Genomic DNA, 19,512 nt, shown 5'->3' with positions numbered 1-19,512 from the left:
TCTTGCTCTTCCTCTCTTTCCCTTCCTCTCTCTAAAAGCAATAAATAAAAATAAAAGTTTCATGTTGATTTTTGACTGTGGGGGTCAGTGCCTCTACCCCCCCCTATTTAACAATCAGCTGTTTATATAAAAGTATTGTAAATTGATAAGAAACAGTAGACCCTGGTCAATTTTGCTTAGTTTTTAGAGCGTCAGTCTAAGGACCGAAGGGTCCCAGGTTTGATTCTGGGTCAAGGGCAAGGGCACATACCTGGATTGCAGGTTCACTCCCTATCTCCCCCCCCACCCCCCATTAGGCTCATGTGGGAGGCAACCAATCTATGTGTCTCTCTCACACTGGTGTTTTTTTCTCTCTCTCTCTCTCTCTCTCTCTCTGCCCTCCTCCTCTCTCCCTTTCACTCTCTCTAAAAATCAATGGAAAAAAATATCCTCGGATGAGGATTAAAACAAAACACAAAAAAAGAAAGAGGACCATATAACCTAGTAAAAGTAATCAGAAGATCCACTTAGGTAGTTAATAGGACAGATTGTCAGTATTCAAGTAAAAATGTTCACCATCCTAAACAATACCATCCTAAAGATCTGCAAAAGCTGATAGCACATAGTGTAGACAAGAGTGTAGAGAAACAGGAAATCTCATAATTTTGACAATGCTGTAAATTATATTTTTAGATAATAATATAGCACTAGCAAGGTGTTAAAAGCATGTGTGCCCTTTGGCCCCCATTGGATTTCTAGGCATCTACCCTGCCAGTACATGTGCAGGGATGTGTACCTCAGGGGTGACCACTGTAATGTGATAATGGCAAAACTTTAGCAGTAATCAAATGGCATCAGTAAAATCGTGGTTCAGTACATGGCAGCACATTTACACCAGGGGTGGGGAACGTCTGGCCCCTGGGCCGCAGCATTTGATCTGGCCCTGCCTGCCAAAGCAACTATAGGGGGGACTTGAAATTCAATAAATCTAGGAACTTTTTTTCAGAGCAACATAATGTTTAAGTTGATAATTTTGTATGCCCGAGAATGATGTTATAAATATCTAATGGCCCTTTGGGCTAGTGTTCAACAAATGGTCTTTAATGATGCTGATAATTATTATATTTCCCTATCATTTGTTGACTCTCTTATTTTGTTCTTTATTTTAATGTTAGGGTGGTTCTAAAAGTGACTGAATCAGCCTTAAATTTTGCCTCCTGAGCCAGTTCTCGTATTTGCTTGACTTTAAGCCGATTGATTCCCTGGAGATTGGCTTGCCTTTCACCCACCAACAAACAGCCTTGGTTCACATGATGCAAAGCAATAGTAAACTCTTCTCGCTAAGTGATCAAAACACAGTGATTTTTATCTACTTGTTTTTCAGGAATTTCTTTTAGCTAAATCAACAAAACCCCACTTTTCTTTGTTTCTCAACCCATTTCCTTAAAATTCAGAGGTGGGGGAGATGGGTAATATAGTTATGTAGTTCAAAGGGCACAAAAAATATAGAAAGAAGTCTTCATCTACCCCTTGACTCCCAGCACCCAGGGCGCTGCCCTTGGGACAACCAGCGGCATCAGTTTCTATTGGTCCTTCCAGAGATGTTTCTCTGTGTAGAGAAGTAAAGACACATTTTTTCTTTTCTTCTCAGCACATTTTCTTGACAATTCCTTCTCCATGAACCCTGGGCTTTTGCCAGCTCCTCTTCCTTGGTTTTGCCTGAGAGGGTCTTGGATTTGTTCTTTCATTCAGCAGAGGTGCTGTGCTCAGCGTGGTTAGTGAGACAAAGGGACAATTTCTGTTCAGTGACGAGGGAAGGCAGGTGTGTCCTCATTCGTTGTTCCTTCAGGAAGCATCCAGAGGTGCTCTAGGACCTAGGACCTAGATCCTAGGATCACATAAACGATTTCTGACCCCGCAGGTTGGTCTGCGACTCCAGCGTCTGGACTTCATTCTCTCCCTGCCTGTTCTGAGTTCACATTGTGGACTCTTCTCTCTGAACTATGTGTCCCCGGGCCAGCCTATCTCTTCCTTCTGCACGTGAGGAGTGTCATTCCCTTCCTAGCACAGTGCTCTCTTTACACTGGGAATCTTAGCCCAGAATTTGGAAATCTGTATCCAGATTTCTGTCCTGAGCTCCAGACCTAAACACCAAATGCAAACTGTGCTCTCACTATCCTCACTTAACTGCCCCTCACGGGGTGTCCGGAAACCAGCCTCAGCCTGCCTTGCCTTTTCAGCCATTGTGTCTTCCCTGTCTCGGTGGCATCCGTATCCACCAACATGGGTGTCAGCTTCAACAGCCCCCCTCCTCTTACCCTCTGAATATTTCCTGACCGTGTCTCCTTCTCCACCCAAGGCTGCTAGATATGTACTCACTCATCTTGGATTTACAATGCAGCTCTTTCCTACTAAGAAGAGGAGGGTCATTTCCTCCTTCCATTATTTCTCACACACATTGTCATCCGCCTCCCTGCCCGTCCCTTTTGTCTCAGACCTCCATGTGCAGAAGGGGGTCTCAGCACCTCATCATGGATGTGTAGGTCACACTTTTATGTCGAGAACTCCCCCGTGCCCCCAAGCTCTCTGTTATGTGCTCATTTCACTTTTATATTGTTTCGTAAAATTTTCTTTTTCTAAAGGGACTTCCTGTACATCCCAAGTTCTGGCTGTTGGCACACTTGTTTATTATGTGATGTAGTAGGTTTGGTGTCCTTGGTATTCTGAATACCAGAGTCCTGAGTTTGTCCCTTCTGGGATGTGTGTTTGGCTCCTGTGTACCAGTTCCTAGAGGACAAGAGGATGTGATGATGTGTGGAGGGTGCTGATTGGTCAGTGAAGAGAGAATTCTTTCCCTTTATACACTTCTAGGTTTTTGTTTTGTTTTTAATACTCACCCAAGTCCATGTTCATTGATTCTTAGAGAGGGGGGAAAGTCAGGAGGGTGATAGAAAAACATTGATGTGAGAGCAGAATATCGACTGGTTGCCTCCGCACATGACCAACTGGGGCCGGGCATCGAACCTGACACCTAGGTGCATGTCCTGACCAGGAATCGAACCTGCGACCTCCTAGGGTATGGGACGATACTCCAAGTGAACCACACCAGCCAAGGTGTATTCATTTTATTTTTTACAACCAGCAACTGCATAAGATGAAATGTATAAAAATAAGTTGAATTAAGATAGTAGAAATAGATAAATTTCTCTTAAATGTTCTTTTATAACAAAACTTTAAAAACTTATTTTTACAGCTCTGATGGGGATGTCTGATGTTCCTGTTTTCTTTAATAAATTATTTCTGTGCAAATTTAACTATCTTTAGCCATCAGGCTCACAGTTGATCTGAATATATGATATCTCTGGCATTATCACATATGCAAATTGTTGACTTTTTAAAAAGTTCTCTGCCAGCCATCTATTGCTCTGGGGTTTTCTATAGCAGCAGCTTGTAATCTATCAGTTATGTTACTTGAAAATTTTGAAGGGATTTGTGTGGAATCCTGCGGCTCATGTGGACTTTGGAGTCAGACAGCTCCGAGTCCCGGCTCTGGCACCTCCTAGCTGGGGGGAGTCCTGGGACCAGTTTCTTCACTTTCTCAGTCACCTGACAGGTGGGGCAATTCTTTCTTTTTTTTTCTTTTTTCTATTGTTTCTTTTTTCCTTTCTCTTTTTTTATCTTTATTGTTCAGATTATTACAGTTGTTCCTCTTCCCCCGCCATAGCTCCCCTCCACCCGGTTCCCACCCCACCCTCTGCCCTCACCCCCCCTCCCACTGTCCTCATCCATAGGTGTACGATTTTTGTTCAGTCTCTTCCTGCATCCCCCACACCCCTCCTCCCCCCCCCAAGAATAGCCAGTCCACTCCCTTCCCATGCCCCTGATTCTATTATAATCACCAGTTTATTCTGTTCATCAGATTATTTATTCACTTGATTTTCAGATTCACTTGTTGATAGATATGTATTTGTTGTTCATAATTTGTATTTTTACCATTTTCTTCTTCCTCTTCTTAAAGGATACCTTTCAGCATTTCATATAATACTGATTTGGTGGTGATGAACTCCTTTAGCTTTTTCTTATGTGTGAAGCTCTTTATCTGACCTTCAATTCTGACTGATAGCTTTGCTGGATAAAGTAATCTTGGTTGTAGGTTCTTGGCATTCATCACTTTGAATATTTCTTGCCACTCCCTTCTGGACTGCAAAGTTTCTGTTGAGAAATCAGCTGACAGTCGTATGGGTACTCCCTTGTAGGTAACTGACTGTCTTTCTCTTGCTGCTTTTAAGATTCTCTCTTTGTCTTTTGCTCTTGGCATTTTAATTATGATGTGTCTTGGTGTGGTCCTCTTTGGATTCTTTTTGTTTGTGGTTCTCTGCGCTTCCTGGACCTGTAAGTCTATTTCTTTCACCAGGTAGGGGAAGTTTTCTGTCATGATTTCTTCAAATAGGTTTTCAATATCTTGCTCTCTCTTCTTCTGGAACCCCTATAATTCGGATGTTGGCACGCTTGAAGCTGTCCCAGAGGCTCCTTACACTATCTTCATATTTTTGGATTCTTTTTTCATTTTGCTTTTCCGGTTGGGTGTTTTTTGCATCTTCATATTTCAAATCGTTGACTTGATTCTTGTGATCCTCTAGTCTGCTGTTGGTAGTCTGTATAATATTCTTTTTTTTTTTTTTTTAAAGAGAATCCACCATTTATTTTTTATTTTATTTTATTTTATTTTATTTTTTAATATATTTTATTGATTTTTTACAGAGAGGAAGGGAGAGGGATAGAGAGTTAGAAACATCGATCAGCTGCCTCCTGCACATCTCCTACTGGGGATGTGCCCACAACCCAGGTACATGCCCTTGACCGGAATCGAACCTGGGACCCCCCAGTCCGCAGGCCGACGCTCTATCCACTGAGCCAAACCGGTTTCGGCTGTATAATATTCTTTATTTCAGTCAGTATATGCTTAATTTCTAGTTGGTCCTTTATCACAACATTGAGGGTCTCATTAGATTTCTTGAGTGTCTCATTAAGTTTATCGGCGGTTTCTAGAAAATTCTTGAAAAACCTTAAAAGTGTGGTTTTGAACTCTATATCCAGTAGTTTGCTTTCCTCCATTTCTGTCATTTGTGTCCTGTTTCTTTGTTTCCGCATTTTTTTTTACGCTTTGCTGTGTCGATAGAGTGGCTTTCTGTGCTAGGTGCCCTATAGGGCCCAGTGGCTCAGCCTCCCCAATTACCTGAGGAGGACACTCTTGGTGCACCCCCTTGTGGGCTTTGTGCACAGTCTTGTTGTAGTTAAGCCTTGATTGTTGTAGGTAACACTGGGAAAGATTGACCTCCAGGCCAATTGGCTGTGAGAATCAGCTGTGTCTGCAGTGGGAGAACTTCGGTGCTGGAGACACCCCTCCTGGGCAAGACTTGCTTCGATGGGGCTTTGGTGGTCACTGAGTCTGCCCCCTGAGTGTGTCCTTTATGGATCCGAGGAGCTGCAATCTGGATGGTCCCACTCTGACCACCGGCACACTGGCTCCTTGATCTCTAAGGAAGTGCTAATCTAGCCTCTGCCTGAGGCTATCCAGCAGGAGCCAGCTGTGATGCAATGCAAATTGCCCTGGGTCCTTGGGCCAGCTGCAGATTGTTAGGTAATTATCAGATTGCAAAGGGCCAGGCCTTTCATATGCAAAAGCCTCTGTGGCTTGGGCAGGGCGGGGGTCCCAGGGGATCAACAGGGCAGAGTGAGCAGTTATGGCTGCTCTCAGTAGTGCCCTCAGAGGCCTTGCTTCTCAGTGTCCCAGCAATCGCTGCAAGCACCTCCGAGAGAAAGCTGCCCTCGAGTTCCGACCATTGTCAGACAGTCCAATTTCTCCCGTATGACCGGGTCCCCAGAGACTCGCCTGGAACTGGAGCTCAGAGCTTGAGACTCCCTCTCGATTGAAAAAGACAACCATGTCCTTAGCCGCCAACCCTCTCCGAATGCGCCTCTGCACCTCTGTATTTTACTTCCGCTCCGCACCTCCTCTGAGTCTTGGTATGCTTTTCTCTTTCCTTCTACTTGTAGAATTTCCACTCATCCAGCCTTCCTGTGGTTCTGGATGATGTCCGTTTCGTCTTTTAGTTGTATTTTTGAAGTGGTTGTGCGAGGCAGCAATCTCTGGTGTTTACCTATGCCACCATCTTGGTTTCTCCCCAGGCGCTTCTGTTAGATGTGATCATGGATGTGAAGCTTCTGGCTCTGCTTCAGACACGGCACTTGATAACTGTTAGCCTCGTGCTTGACTTGGTGTAAGTGTATTAACTCATTTCTACCTTCTAGAGGTTAGCATGATTCTGATAGGGACTGCCTGTTAGGGAACCTTGGGCGGCTCTTTCTGCCTGCACAGTTAAGCTTGTACATCTCTCCTCTGTTTTCACAGCTCGTCTCTGTGTGACGCCTGCTGTAACTCAGGAACCCTCATGTGCTATCTGTAGTGTAGCAGTCATCTACTGCTCTCTAGCAGATTACTCCAAAGCTTAGCAACTGAAACGCAACATTGTTACCGCGCAGTTTCTGAGTCATGTGTTAGGGAGTGACAGCTGTGCGGGTCTGACTCGGGTGCTCTTCGGTTAGAGCCACAGTGCAGGCCTCCGCAGATTTGTGCGGGGCTGGTGATTGCTTCCAAAGGCCTCGCCTGGCTGCCCTCAGGAGACTGCGCTTTCCCAGCTGTGTGCGTGAGGTCTCCCTGCCACCCGGGCCTGTCCATCTGGGAACTCCTGTCCTCACCGAGCCACAGTGCCCTTTATTGGCCCGGTCAGTCTCTTAAGCCCCCACCATTGCTTCTGCCTTACTCTGTTCCTTCGAAGCAAATCACTAAGTGCCCCCTATACTCAAAGGGGGAGATACTAAGTTCTTCCTTCCGAGGGGAAGATTGTCAAGGAATTTGTGGACCTACTTAAAAACTACCACACCTGCCCAATGGTGTGGCTCAGTGGTTGAGTATTGACCTAACCAGGAGGTCAAGGTTCAGTTCCTGGTCAAGTCGCATGCCCGGGTTGTGGGCTCGCTCTCCAGTGGGGGTGTGCAGTAGGCAGGTGATAAATGATTCTCTCTCATTATTGATGTTTCTCTCTCTCCCTCCCTCCTTTTCTTTTCTTCCCTTCCTCCCTCTCCTTCCCTTCCTCTCTCCTCCCCCTCTGAAATTAATTTAAAAATATATATTTTAAAAAGAACAAAAAAACTACCAGACCTGGGGTGCTTGCTGAAAAGTAAGATTCTCAAGGACCAGTTCAGATCTGGTGACTGGTGGGGCCCAGAAACCTGCAGTTGGTACCAGCACCCTCATGATTGATCACAGGCCTGGTGTCCACACTTGGAAGCACACTCTGTGCCAGATAGGTCACTTGGTTCTTATTGGTCACACCTCCCTGTCTCCACTCAGACCCACGGAGCACACAGAGCCCGTTTTCTACTGGGGGCACCTTTTTTAGGCCCTGTATAGTTCCATTTCCTCCATGGTGCCATCTAACACACGCGCTTTCTCCCCCTTGAACTCCTAGAATAGTCCATCTTTTTTCTGCCCTTTGGTTCTAATTATTTTGTTTCAGTACTACTAGTAGAAATTTCAAAAAACAAACATGTGTTAGGCATGTGTCACTCCCTAACACATGCCTTCTTTCAGCCTGCTCTCTGGCCAGCAGACCCCTCACAGCTCTGCAGCAAGCGGTATGGTCATGGACTGCCAAGGAGGCTGGCTCCGCCGTACTTACCGAGCGTTAGTACTTTCCCGCAAACATTTCTCAAGCAGATGGGTTCTTGTGTGTGCCAGCTGTTTCAGCTGCGGGGGAGTAAAAGGAGACAGCTGTGCTTCCTGTGGATGGTGAGGTGGCAATAAATAGGTCCACCAGAATGTACCATCCCAACCTAAAAAACACTCTAGAGAAGAATGCTGTGAAACAAGGGAGACAGACTGGGATGAGGCTTTCAGAGAATCTCCCTGAGACCGGAAGGATGAAAAGGAGACAAGACTTTCGAGGAAAGGAAGAGCTGGGTGTGTTCTGGGACCGGACGGGAATTGAGGTTGCGGAGCAGGGACCGAGTGGAGGTTGGAGGGATGACCAGAGGCCGCCGTGGGGTGTGGCAGCCGACCTAGAGCTCTTCTGACTTCGCTGTTGTGGCAGTAACTGGGAGATTCAAACTACAGCTACTCATTCAACTCCTACAGATGGGAAACGGGTTTTCTGTGTCAGTGTAGCCGAGGGAAGCTAAGAAAGAACTCAGGCCTGATGGTTGGCTGTCAGGGTGGCAATCTTCTCATCTGGAACATCAAATCTGAGAATGGCCACAGCAGCCACCAGAGGTGTTTATGTTGGTGATAAACACGCCCCTGCTTTTGGAGATGAGTCAGTTTTCCAGACAGGAAGTCTGTGCATCTGGTTCCGTGTTTTTAAGCTCTGAGCTCAGTTTGTAGGTCAGATACATCCGTGTCTCCGTGTTCTCAGTTGTTAGCTGCTAGGCCACCTCTAGATTAGATATGGTGGGCGAGGACCAGCACAGCCAGAGCCTTGTTGTTTCTCGAAACTTCCTTTTGCACGTAGCCAGCCCCTCCTCACCTTCCAGAGCTCCCCCAGCCCTGTCTCCTGCAGGTGGCAGGACACTGTGCACTGAGAGACCTGGTCTGGCCAGACTGCCCACGGACTTTGGACGGTCTTTTCCTCTTTTTTTGTCTCCACTTGTTTGCCAGAGGGTTGGGTGGGCTGGCCTCTCAGTTCCTGTTATTTTCTGAGATCATCCTGTATTAGCCCCGGCCATCATGCTCTGCCTCCTGAATTCACAGCACCTGTTCAGACAGCAGCAGTTGACTGTTGTCCTCACTCCATGTGATGCCTGGGAGCTCTGCTGCTCCTGACGAAGCAGTGCATTCTGGTCTCCCCTGGGTCCGCTTGTGTGGCAGCGTTCAGGGGGCGAGTTGGTGGGCTGCCCTCAGGTGGAACCATGGTCTCTTTACGTGCAGTGTTTCATCCTCAAAGAGGCTAAACTGTCTTCATGTTAGGACATCGTTCCAAGAAAGTAAGCCCCGCTGCACAAACCTTTTGTCCTGCCCTTGCTTGCTTCAAGTTCAACAGCGTCCCATCAACCAGAGCAAGTCACATGGCGCGTGTGAAGGGAGCCTGCGAGGCAGTGTGATCAGCTTCCATGCGAAGTGACCTGCCCTGTGAGGACTCCTGCCATGGTCTCGTTGAAAATCTCTCATAGGATTACTTGGCATTATAAGTCCAGTACACTCAGGATGTAGCTCACTGGGACTATGCGTTTAGATTTACAGAATTAGAACCCCTGGGGCGACACTGAGTCAGACTAAATCTAGTCACAAACTATTCTTGCCTGAATCCAGTCATCTGTGTTCACGACAGCAAAGTAGCATCCAGCTTTTGGGGTCCCTAGCACCTCTGCTTTTTCACAAGAGAGAGAGGAGCTGTGGTGTTGGGTTAAAGCTGCTTCCTGGTTACACTGTGCTATCATGTTAGTCTTACATGTGAACTACTGAACGTTACCAGTGAATCAGGCCTCTAGGTAAAAATGTAAATTTCTATTGCAACAGTGGAAGATAATGTGTAATAACCTGTTCTGGGGGGATTGTGTGTTTGTTTTTTAGCTCTTCAGAGAAGTAAGAATAATGAAGATTTTAAATCATCCAAACATAGGTACTTTCTGCTTTCTTAAGTATTTTTGGGTCTAAATACATTCTTGAAAGTATCTCATAAAGTTAATCATGTGTTCCAGGGGAGAGATGTCTTCCCTCTTCCCAGCCCAGGCACACTTTTAATAAAATATACCTCCAAATTGTTTATCATTTGTATTAACTTTCTGCAATTTACTAAAGATGGGTTAAAAGCTTAGATACTGAACATGTTAATTTAAAGTTTTAACGCAGTAGAAACATCTATAATTAGATTATAATCTATTTTTAATTATTGGAAAATATAGTTATATTTAATTCATAGCTAGAGAGAAGGGAATTCTGTTAAGTCAGAGTTAAGATTTTCAAAGATAGACCTTTTGCTGTAGCTTTTTTCTAAGTAAATACTTGTACATTGAACCATTTAAAAAGACATAGGATAGTTATCCACTGGGATTTTGATATGAATTGCTTTATATGGCACAGATCTGTTTTGAGTGTCCTCTGCACAGCTCTGCCGGGTAATGAGGTGGGCTCAGAGATGAGGAAGGGCCCTGGTCCTGCCCTCATCATTGCAGGACCACGATGAAAGTATGAAACTGCCGAATCCTGACCTGTTGTACAGATATCTCAATGAAAATTTTTGATCCCACATATCATAATAGAACTTTTTAAAAATAATATAAGTGCTTCTTTACACAGTGATAGCTCCTGCAGTCTAAAAATATTACTTCAAGAGTAAAATAACTCTTTTATCATGTACATAGTGAACACTTAATAAATATTGATTAGAAGAATAGTGAAATATATACACAAAAGTGAAATAACTCTTAAGACAGCCAGTTGTATTAGTTTACTATCAGAATCACTTCTCGGAAGTGGGAGAGGTGACATTTGATGTTAAGGATAGCCTATTAAGAATTCTTGTGGCACAGGAAGAGAAGATTATGCTCTATTTCACCCAATCGGAGCCACCATTATTTAAAAGGCTTTATTGTTTTATGAACTAAAATAAAACAATGCTACCAAGCCATCATCCCATTATCAGCGATATTAGTTAAAAAGTGAAAAACTGTACATCTTAAAATCAGTAAAATATATGTTTGTAGAAAAGAAAAATAACAAGGAATATTATTAAAAGAAAGCCTTCACTTTTTGTTTCAACCCTTTGGGTTAGCTAGCCAACTCTGAATTTTAAATTCCAACTTTTCATCCAAAACACTTTTTATTACTACTGCCTAGAACTAGCTAACTTAAGCATATTTATTTTATTTTTTAATTAATTAAATTGTACCCTGATTAGAGTTCTCTCTACTTATACTAACTGACCTATCTTTGATCTATTATCTTTGATAATAGATTTAAATGTCTAAAAATTTAAATTATTATTGGATTAAAGTCGTTTTCCCAGGAGAGCTAATATTTACATTGGAATTTGAGAAAGGTTTTGTTTATATGTTGATGGTGTTCCAGCATATATGTCTTAAATTTATCTCAATGATTTTTCTTGATAACCCAAATATATCATCTTAGAAATATGATAGTTTTATTCATTAGTTCAACAAAAATATATTAATTACTATGTTAGGCATTTTATTTGGCCTATTACTCTTATGTTAAAACATCAGAAAATACCCCAAAATATAAAAGACTAGCATTCCCTCAACCCTTCGGTAAATTTAATTTTAAAGTATGTATTACCAAAATAAAGTAGATAATGCAAATAGTGATTTGATAGCTTTAGAAATTCAGTTTTATTTAAAAATATGTGTATTTTGATTTTTTTTATGGTTTTATGAATTATCAGTAATCGAAAGGTTATTTCTCTCTGTCACAGGATCTAATATAATAATGTTACTCTGACCCATTGAAAAGAATTCTTTTAGAAGTTCTTTTCAGTTCATTATAGTATAATCCCTTCTACTTCCTTCCATCTCTGGCTTCAGAATAGTAACAAAGGAACCTTGTTTTTGGAGAATTGTATGTTTCCCAAGCAATACAAGGCTCAGATAGAATTAAATATATCCTTGAAGCCAGAACAAAAAGTAAATGGATTTGCACTTGCAGAAGTAGAGTTGATGGGAGCAGTCCCTGCTGTTTGAATGTGAAATAAGTTGGCTTTTCCTGAGACGCAAGGGAAGAGCTGCTGGGCAGAAAGCTACTGGGACTGACACACTGCCAGCAACGGGAGATGATGGGCAGGCACACTCCCCCAGGCTGTGCGTGCACGCCAGGAACACCCTCGCAGCACCCAGAAAGAACTTATTTTTATGGAATTCCGAGGTCTTACAAAATATTTTCTGTTGTTGTAATATATAATAAATGTCCTAAAAGCAGTTTTTAGAGGGCCGTCTATTAAAATCTTTAATAGAAAATAGTTACTTTTTGTAGTTACAGTTTATATGTACCTAGTATATGCACACAAACATTTGTTTCTTCTGTATCCTCTCCCCTCCCCCAGTGAAGTTATTTGAAGTCATCGAAACTGACAAAACACTCTACCTAATCATGGAGTATGCAAGTGGAGGTAAGAAACTTACATGTGTTTTTCTTTCTTTCCTTTTGGAAGAGTACATTCCCGTATTGATAATTATTAAGGTTTCTTTAATATGCACAGTCATAATACACTAGGATGAAAATCAAAAAAGCCAGCTGTTAGCAGTTCTGTGGGTTGTGATTGTTTTACTATTAACATTTTAAATTGACAATATCCAATACTTGGATTTTTTTATTGTGGTAAAATTACACAACATAAAAGTTACCATTTTAATCACTTAAAGTGTATAGTTCAGTGGCATTAAGTAATACACATTGTTGTGTAACCATCACCACCCTCTATCCACACAGCTTTTTTCATGTTGCAAAACTATAGCTCTGTCCCATTAAACACTGGCTGCCTGCTCCCTCCACCCCCAGTCCCTGGCAGCCGCATGCTGCTCTCTGTCTTTATGACTTTGACTGCTTTAGGGACCTTACATGAGTGGAATCATCATTTTTGTCCTTTTGACTGCCTGTGTCACTTAGCATAATATCCTTAAGGCTCATCTATGTTGTAGCATGTGACAGGATTTCCTTCCTTTTTAAGACTGAATAATATTCCTGTGTGTGTGTATGTGTGTCTACACCACATTTTATTTCTTTCATGTACTTGGATTTTTATATATAACCCTGGATATTAGCCTGTTTGAAATAGACCTGCTTTTCCTCATCAGATTTCCATGTCCTTGTTGTCCATCTTTCCCACGATCAGAAGTGGTGGTTATAGTGCATGTGATTAGAGTCTCCTTAAATACTAAGGACTCGTAATTATTTGCCTGCACGTTTATATAAAGGTAGACATTTTTTCTGAAATGAATATATACAGCCGTATTTATAGCTGTTGTCTTTCACAGAGATTCTCATTTTATGGTAGGCTTGTAGTTGTTGGACCCTGTGTGAGTTTGTGGAGGTCAGAAGCTGTCCTGCTTATCTTTGGGTGTTTCCTACTTCTAGCACAGTTGTCTGACACATAGCATTTTCTCAACAAATAAGAATTTAATTAACTTTATAAAATTATAAACTACTGGGGACATACTCTATTTGACTCTACAGTATAGCTTAAGTTGTTTTGGTTAGGGTTTTATTTTTTCATTAGCACTTTTATTCAGATTATAAAATCTGAAGACAAAAAGTTAAATTGTAGCCTCATTGTAGTGAGTTAACCATTGAATAAAAGATGGGAAGCCTGTTGTGAGCAAGTAGTAGGCACACCCCTGACATCCCTTTTTCGTACTCCGAATTTGTTATTAGTTATAGGACTTCTGTTTTAAATGTGTGGTTGAAGAATTTAGTTGGTATTTTCACAATTGATTAGTAGTAGGAAGAGCTGAAGGATTATTGAAGAACTGAAAATCTCTATGGAGTTCTAATACTTTCTACTCATCTTACAGAGTAAATATTAATAACCTTTTCATTTGTGTAGCCTTTACAGTACACAAGTGCCTTCTCTTACCTGATCTGTCCTTGAGCTTCACAATGACTCCATGATGTGGCCGGGCAGTGAGGGATGGCCTTTTATCCTTGAGGCAAGGAGGCTGGGAAGTCTCACTGTGGTCACTTGGCCAGGCCTGGAGCCTCTGGTCATGGCTTTCTGTTCCCATCAATTTTAGGTACAGTGTTGTAGAGATTGTTCTTATATATGAACAAAACAGAAACATCTGGCCCAGCCAGCATGCCTCAATGGCTGAGTGTCGACCCATGAACCAAGAGGTCACTGGTTTGATTCCTAGTCAGGGTATATGCCCAGGTGTGTGGAGGAAGCTGATCAGTGTTTCTCTCTCATCAATATTTCTATCTCTCTCTTCCTCTTCTTTCCTCTCTCTAAAATCAATAAAGGATATTAAAGAAAAAAAACATAAACATCTAAGAAGCACCCAGTGTTAGTAGAAAGAGGATGTGCTTTTGGAAGGAGGTGGGGTCAGTCCATCCAGTTCCCCTCATGGCAGAGTGGCCTGATAGGTTACATGTCTCTGAGTTTCTCTGACTTGCTAACATGGCCCTCCTCTGAGGAGCATTAAAAAGCGTTAATCAGTGGAGGCGGTGTATTGGCTTTGGCCATTTGTTTAATCATCTCATAAAGCACTGTCAGCTTTCAGGACATCTCTGTGATTGTTCACGTTTGCCATTTTGAACAATAAAAGTTTCATTAGATTTACTACCTGTCTCTCCCCGGTCTGGTGTTTTTCTGTTTAGCAGAATCAGCGAATATAGAGTGGGAAGAAATCTTAGAAATCATCCAGGACACCTACCTCATATCACAGATGAGACTAAAGCCTGGAAAGGTGTTCTGTGCCAGCAGTTCCATCACTAGGGGCAGGACCCGAGCCTTCATCCAAGAGCTTTCTCAACTGTCCTGTCCAGTGTCCTTCCATCAGCCACAGGGCCCCTGACCTGGGTGGAGAGAGCCGCTGTTTGCTATTCTTTCTCTAAGAGACAGATAGCCTTTAGATCAGCAGTTCTCAATCTGTGGGTCGCGAACCCTTTGGGGGTCGAACAACCCTTTCACAGGGGTTGCTTAAGACCATCGAAGCCCTGGCTGGTTTGGCTCACTGGATAGAGTGTCGGGCTGGGGACTGAAGGGTCCCAGGTTCGATTCGGTCAGGGGCATGTACCTTGGTTGCGGGCACATCCTCAGTAGGGGGTGTGCAGGAGGCAGCTGATGGATGCTTCTCTCTCATCGATGTTTCTAGCTCTCTATCCCTCTCCCTTCCTCTCTGTGAAAAATCAATAAAATATATTTAAAAAAAAAAAAAGACCATCGGGAAACACATATCTTTCCCTCTCTCGTCCACTCTCTAAAAATGAATGGAAAAATACACTCCGGTGAGGATTAAAAAAACAAAACTAGTTAAAATGTGAAAACAACTAAGGATAAATGCATATCATATGGAAAACAGTTTTGACTTAAAAAACATTAATAAATTAGACCCACTAGTTATTGTAGGGGTCTGTCCCTTCCTCACACCTAACCTGCTACTCCCTCATTTCATATTCTCTGCTCTCACAGATAAAGTCCAAGTCTGTCAAAGTAATTTTAAAACAATTTAAAATTGTGATTAATCACTATGCTTTAATTATGTTCAATTTGTAACAATGAAAATGGGGGTCACCACAACATGAGGAACTGTATTAAAGGGTCACAGCATTAGGAAGGTTGAGAACCACTGCTTTAGAGGTTTTCTGTTTAGCAGCTTAATCTGAGTGCTAATACATCTATAATAATAAAAGTATAATATACTAATTAGACCCGACAGCCGAACGACCTTCTGGACATCTTTCCAGACGAAGCCGTGGCGGCAGGGGTGGCCGAGGCAGAGGCAGTTAGGGGCGATCAGGCCGGCAGGCATAGTGGGTAGGGGTGATCAGGCAGGCAGGCAGGCAGGCAGGTGAGCAATTAGGAGCCAGTGGTCCTGGATTGCGAGAGGCATGTCTGTCTGCCGGTTTAGGCCCGATCCTGCAGGGAATCCCCTGCAGGATCGGGCCTAAACTGGCAGTCAGACATCCCCTGAAGGGTCCCCAATTGCAAGAGGGTGCAGGCCGGGCTGAGGTACACCTCCCACCCCACTCCCCCACAAAAATTTTGTGCACCGGGCCTCTAGCTTTTAATAAGGAAAAAACAGATGTGGGATGAATTCCTGATGTATAACTTAGTAATTGTGAGTATGATTTTATGGTTCCTAAAACTCTTAAGAGGTTTATATTATATTTGAATTTATAAAATTGTTTTAAAATTACTTTGACAGACTTGGACTTTATCTGTGAGAGCAGAAGAGAATATGAAATGAGGGAGTAGCAGGTTAGGTGTGAGGAAGGGACAGACCCCTACAATAACTAGTGGGTCTAATTTATTAATGTTTTTTAAGTCAAAACTTTTCCATATGATATGCATATATCCTTAGTTGTTTTCATATTTTAACTAGTTTTGTTTTTTTAATCCTCACCAGAGTGTATTTTTCCATTGATTTTTAGAGAGTGGAAGAGAGAGGGAAAGATAGAAATATCGGTGTGAGAGAATTACATCGATTGGTTGCCTTCTGCATACGCCCCAACCAGGGTCCCAGAATCAAACGTGGACCCTTCAGTCCGCAGGCCAACATGCTATCCACTGAGCCAAACCAGGTAGGGCTTAGCTACTTGTTTTGACATTGTGTTCTATTTGCAAAAGGAAGGCCATTTCCTTAGGAAATGCTAACAGTTTAGGAGCTGACATTTAACTTCAGAAGCCATCACAGTTAAATGAATTGTTTGGTGTTAATTGACATGTAATACCTTTTTAAAAGATCATTATGCAATCAAGTGATAAATGAAAAATACTCTCCCTTGTTTAAAAATGTATCCGAGTTAGGGCTAAAGGCTTAAAAAGGCAGAGATAGTCATCGCAATTCAGAATGACTTTTTTTCCTCAAAAATATTTATGTTCAGAACCAGCTGTTTTTAAGTATCAAAATGTTTTTAAAAATAAATTTTTATTGATTTCAGAGAGGGAGAGAGAGAGAGAAATATCACTGATGAGAGAGAATCATTCATCGGCTGCCTCCTGCACGCTCCCCACTGGAGATCAAACCCACAACCTGGGCATGTGCCCTGACCAGGAATCAAACCATGACCTCCTGGTTCGTAGATCAACAATCAAGCACTGAGCCACGCTGGCCAGGCAAAATATTTTTGTCAAATGTTGTCGCTAAGCTGGTGGTGGTGGTCTTTGTATGAAGCAGACAGGATTCTTTCCAGAACACATTTTATACCATGTTTGTTAAATTAGGACTCTTTCTGTGGATTTCAGAGGTGTTGTTTCTTTATTCCAAATTGATAAGCAGTTGGCAGTACTGATACATTCGTTGAATGTCACCCCTCTTCCCCAAGAAATGTCCACCAGCGCGTTCTCTTGGCTTTACCCCCACTCTTTGTCCTGATTTCCTCCCTTCTCACATCGCTGCCTTGTCCCACTCTAGGCCCAGCGCTCTCATCCTGTCTCTTCCCCACCCCTAACCTGCTTCTCCCTCTAGCAGCCAGAGTGATCCTTGTAAGAGGTCAGCCATTTCATATTCTCCTCTGCTCTCACTTGGCGCTGTGCCTGAATCCTTACCAAAGCCCACCAGCCTCTTCAGGACCCCACCCTCCTACCCATTCCTGTGCCCATCCACTGCTGCCCTTGGTCAGCAAAATGTTTGCACACACAAGCACACTTCCTGTTCCTTTGTCCGTTTTTTCTCCACAGTACTTCTTATCATCTGACGTACTGTATATTCACTTGTCTGTCTACTACCTGTCTCCCCTACTAGAATGTAAACTCCACAAGGAAAGGGACTTTGCTTTATTCACCTCTGTGTTTCAACAGAGCCTGGGGACGGTGCCTGGCAGTTAGTAGGCACTCAATAAATATTTGTTGAATGAATGAATATATTCATGAAGTGCTAGTTTGTCATAGTCCTATAGTGAAGACATCCTCTTTTAACAAAAATAACATCCATTTTCACTTTTAATTTTCACTTTTAAGTTTTTATTAAAGCATATTAAAAATAATATTTAAAATGAAAGTTTATAATTTAATTTCAGGGCTTTTATCTAGCTTCAAGATTTGTAGATGAACTTTACCTGTAGTTGAACTTAAGGCTGACATAGTTTAAATTCCACATATTTCTGTTTATCTTCATACCTATATTTAAAAATAAAATTAAGGCATTGCTAAGAATGAAACATTATCGATTTATGGAAGATTAATGCTCAGAAGTAGGACTTCTTTTTACTTTTATTTCTCTCAATTTATAGGTGAAGTATTTGACTATTTGGTTGCACATGGAAGAATGAAGGAAAAAGAAGCAAGAGCTAAATTTAGACAGGTATGAATTAACGTACCTTTAGTTTATTAATTTGATAAAGTAATCTCAAACCCTGAAACGAACAGGTGTCTGCACATATAAATGGTTACAGGGCCCATTGGATGGAGCAGGGGTTGGCCATTCAGTTCAACAAAAATTTATTAAGTGCCTTTTGTGCCTAAGGCACTATTCTAGAGATAGCCTTGGTTTCTGTTTCTGGCTTTGTTAATGGGATTTTAGCCTCAGGTTTTTTTGTTTGTTTTTTAACATATTTTTTATTTATTTATTTATTTTTTAATTGTTTTATTGCTTAAAGTATTACAAAGAGTATTGCATATGGCTCCTTCCCCCCCCCCCCCCCCCCCCGCCCTTAACAATCCCCCGGCCTCCCCTACCTCCCAGTGTCTTATGTTATGCTTATATGCATGCATACAAGTCCTTCGGTTGATCTCTTACCCCTCCCGCCCCTCAACCCTCCCCGGCTTTCCTGCTGTAGTTTGACAATCTGTTCGAGGCAGCTCTGCCTCTGTATCTATTTTTGTTCATAAGTTTATAATGGTCTTTATTATCCATGAGTGAGTGAGATCATGTGGTGTTTTTCCTTCATTGACTGGCTTATTTCACTTAGCATAATGCTCTCCAGTTCCATCCATGCCACTGCAAATGGTAAGAGTTCCTTCTTTTTTACAGCAGCATAGTATTCCATTGTGTAGATGTACCACAGTTTTCTAATCCATTCATTTACTGATGGGCACTTAGGCTGTTTCCAGATCTTAGCTATGATGAACTGTGCTGCTATGAACATATGGGTACATATATCCTTTCTGATTGATGTTTCTGGTTTCTTGGGATATATTCCTAGAAGTGGGATCACAGGGTCAAATGGGAGTTCCATTTTTCGTTTTTTGAGGAAACTCCATACTGTCTTCCATAGAGAGAGATAGAAACATCAATGATGAGAGAGAATCATCAATCAGCTGCCTCTTGCATGCCCCAAACTGGGGATCAAGCCCGCAGCCAGGGCCTGTGCCCTGACCAAGAATTGAACCGTGACCTCCTTGTTCATAAGTCGACCGATGCTCAACCACTGAGCCATGCCGGTGGGGCTAGCCTCACTCTTAACCTTAGTTTTTGACAGTTGAGCCTTAAAAACCAGAGCCTTTCATAATATCTATGATTATACTAATTAAAACTATTTCCAAGTTTTTAACAATAATAATTACCATTTATTTATTGATCACTACCTGCCAGGCATTGGGAAAAGTGCTTTACCTACATTAACGTAAATCCAGCCACCTTGTGAGTTAAGGAGTATCATGCTCATTTCCTAGAAATAAGGAAACTGAAGCGCAGGCAGATGAAATAATTTGCCCAAAATTTGATGTCTGGTCCTGTGACATCAAAACTCAAAATTTGTACTCATTAGGTTGTGCTGTTATTAGACTAGGAATCAGCACGCTCGTTCTGTAGAGGGTGACATAGTAAGTATTTCAGGCTCTGGGGGCCGCACAGTCTGTGGCAGCA

The 19,512-nt window shown here is 42.3% G+C and overlaps 1 protein-coding gene across 16 annotated transcripts in view; it reads left to right on the top strand.

Annotated features, from left to right (window-relative positions):
- The window catches only part of MARK3 (microtubule affinity regulating kinase 3), a 109,225-nt gene that overhangs the window by 50,801 nt on the left and 38,912 nt on the right, over window positions 1-19,512 (top strand). For 8 of the 16 annotated variants that reach the window (XM_059685319.1, XM_059685257.1, XM_059685239.1 and 5 more), the window contains 2 exons: window positions 9,608-9,656; window positions 12,093-12,158. In XM_059685319.1, the coding sequence (XP_059541302.1) occupies window positions 9,608-9,656; window positions 12,093-12,158 (115 nt within the window). Of the gene's footprint in view, window positions 1-9,607; window positions 9,657-12,092; window positions 12,159-17,938; window positions 18,010-19,512 lie in introns of those variants that run through there. The other 8 variants (XM_059685329.1, XM_059685298.1, XM_059685282.1 and 5 more) reach the window with 2 other exon arrangements.

The sequence above is a fragment of the Myotis daubentonii genome, chromosome 1 (assembly GCF_963259705.1).
Source record: "Myotis daubentonii chromosome 1, mMyoDau2.1, whole genome shotgun sequence".
In the NCBI taxonomy this organism is placed as follows: Eukaryota; Metazoa; Chordata; class Mammalia; order Chiroptera; family Vespertilionidae; genus Myotis; species Myotis daubentonii.
Note: the sequence above shows the minus strand (reverse complement) of the source record. Positions and strands in the feature narration are given on the sequence as shown.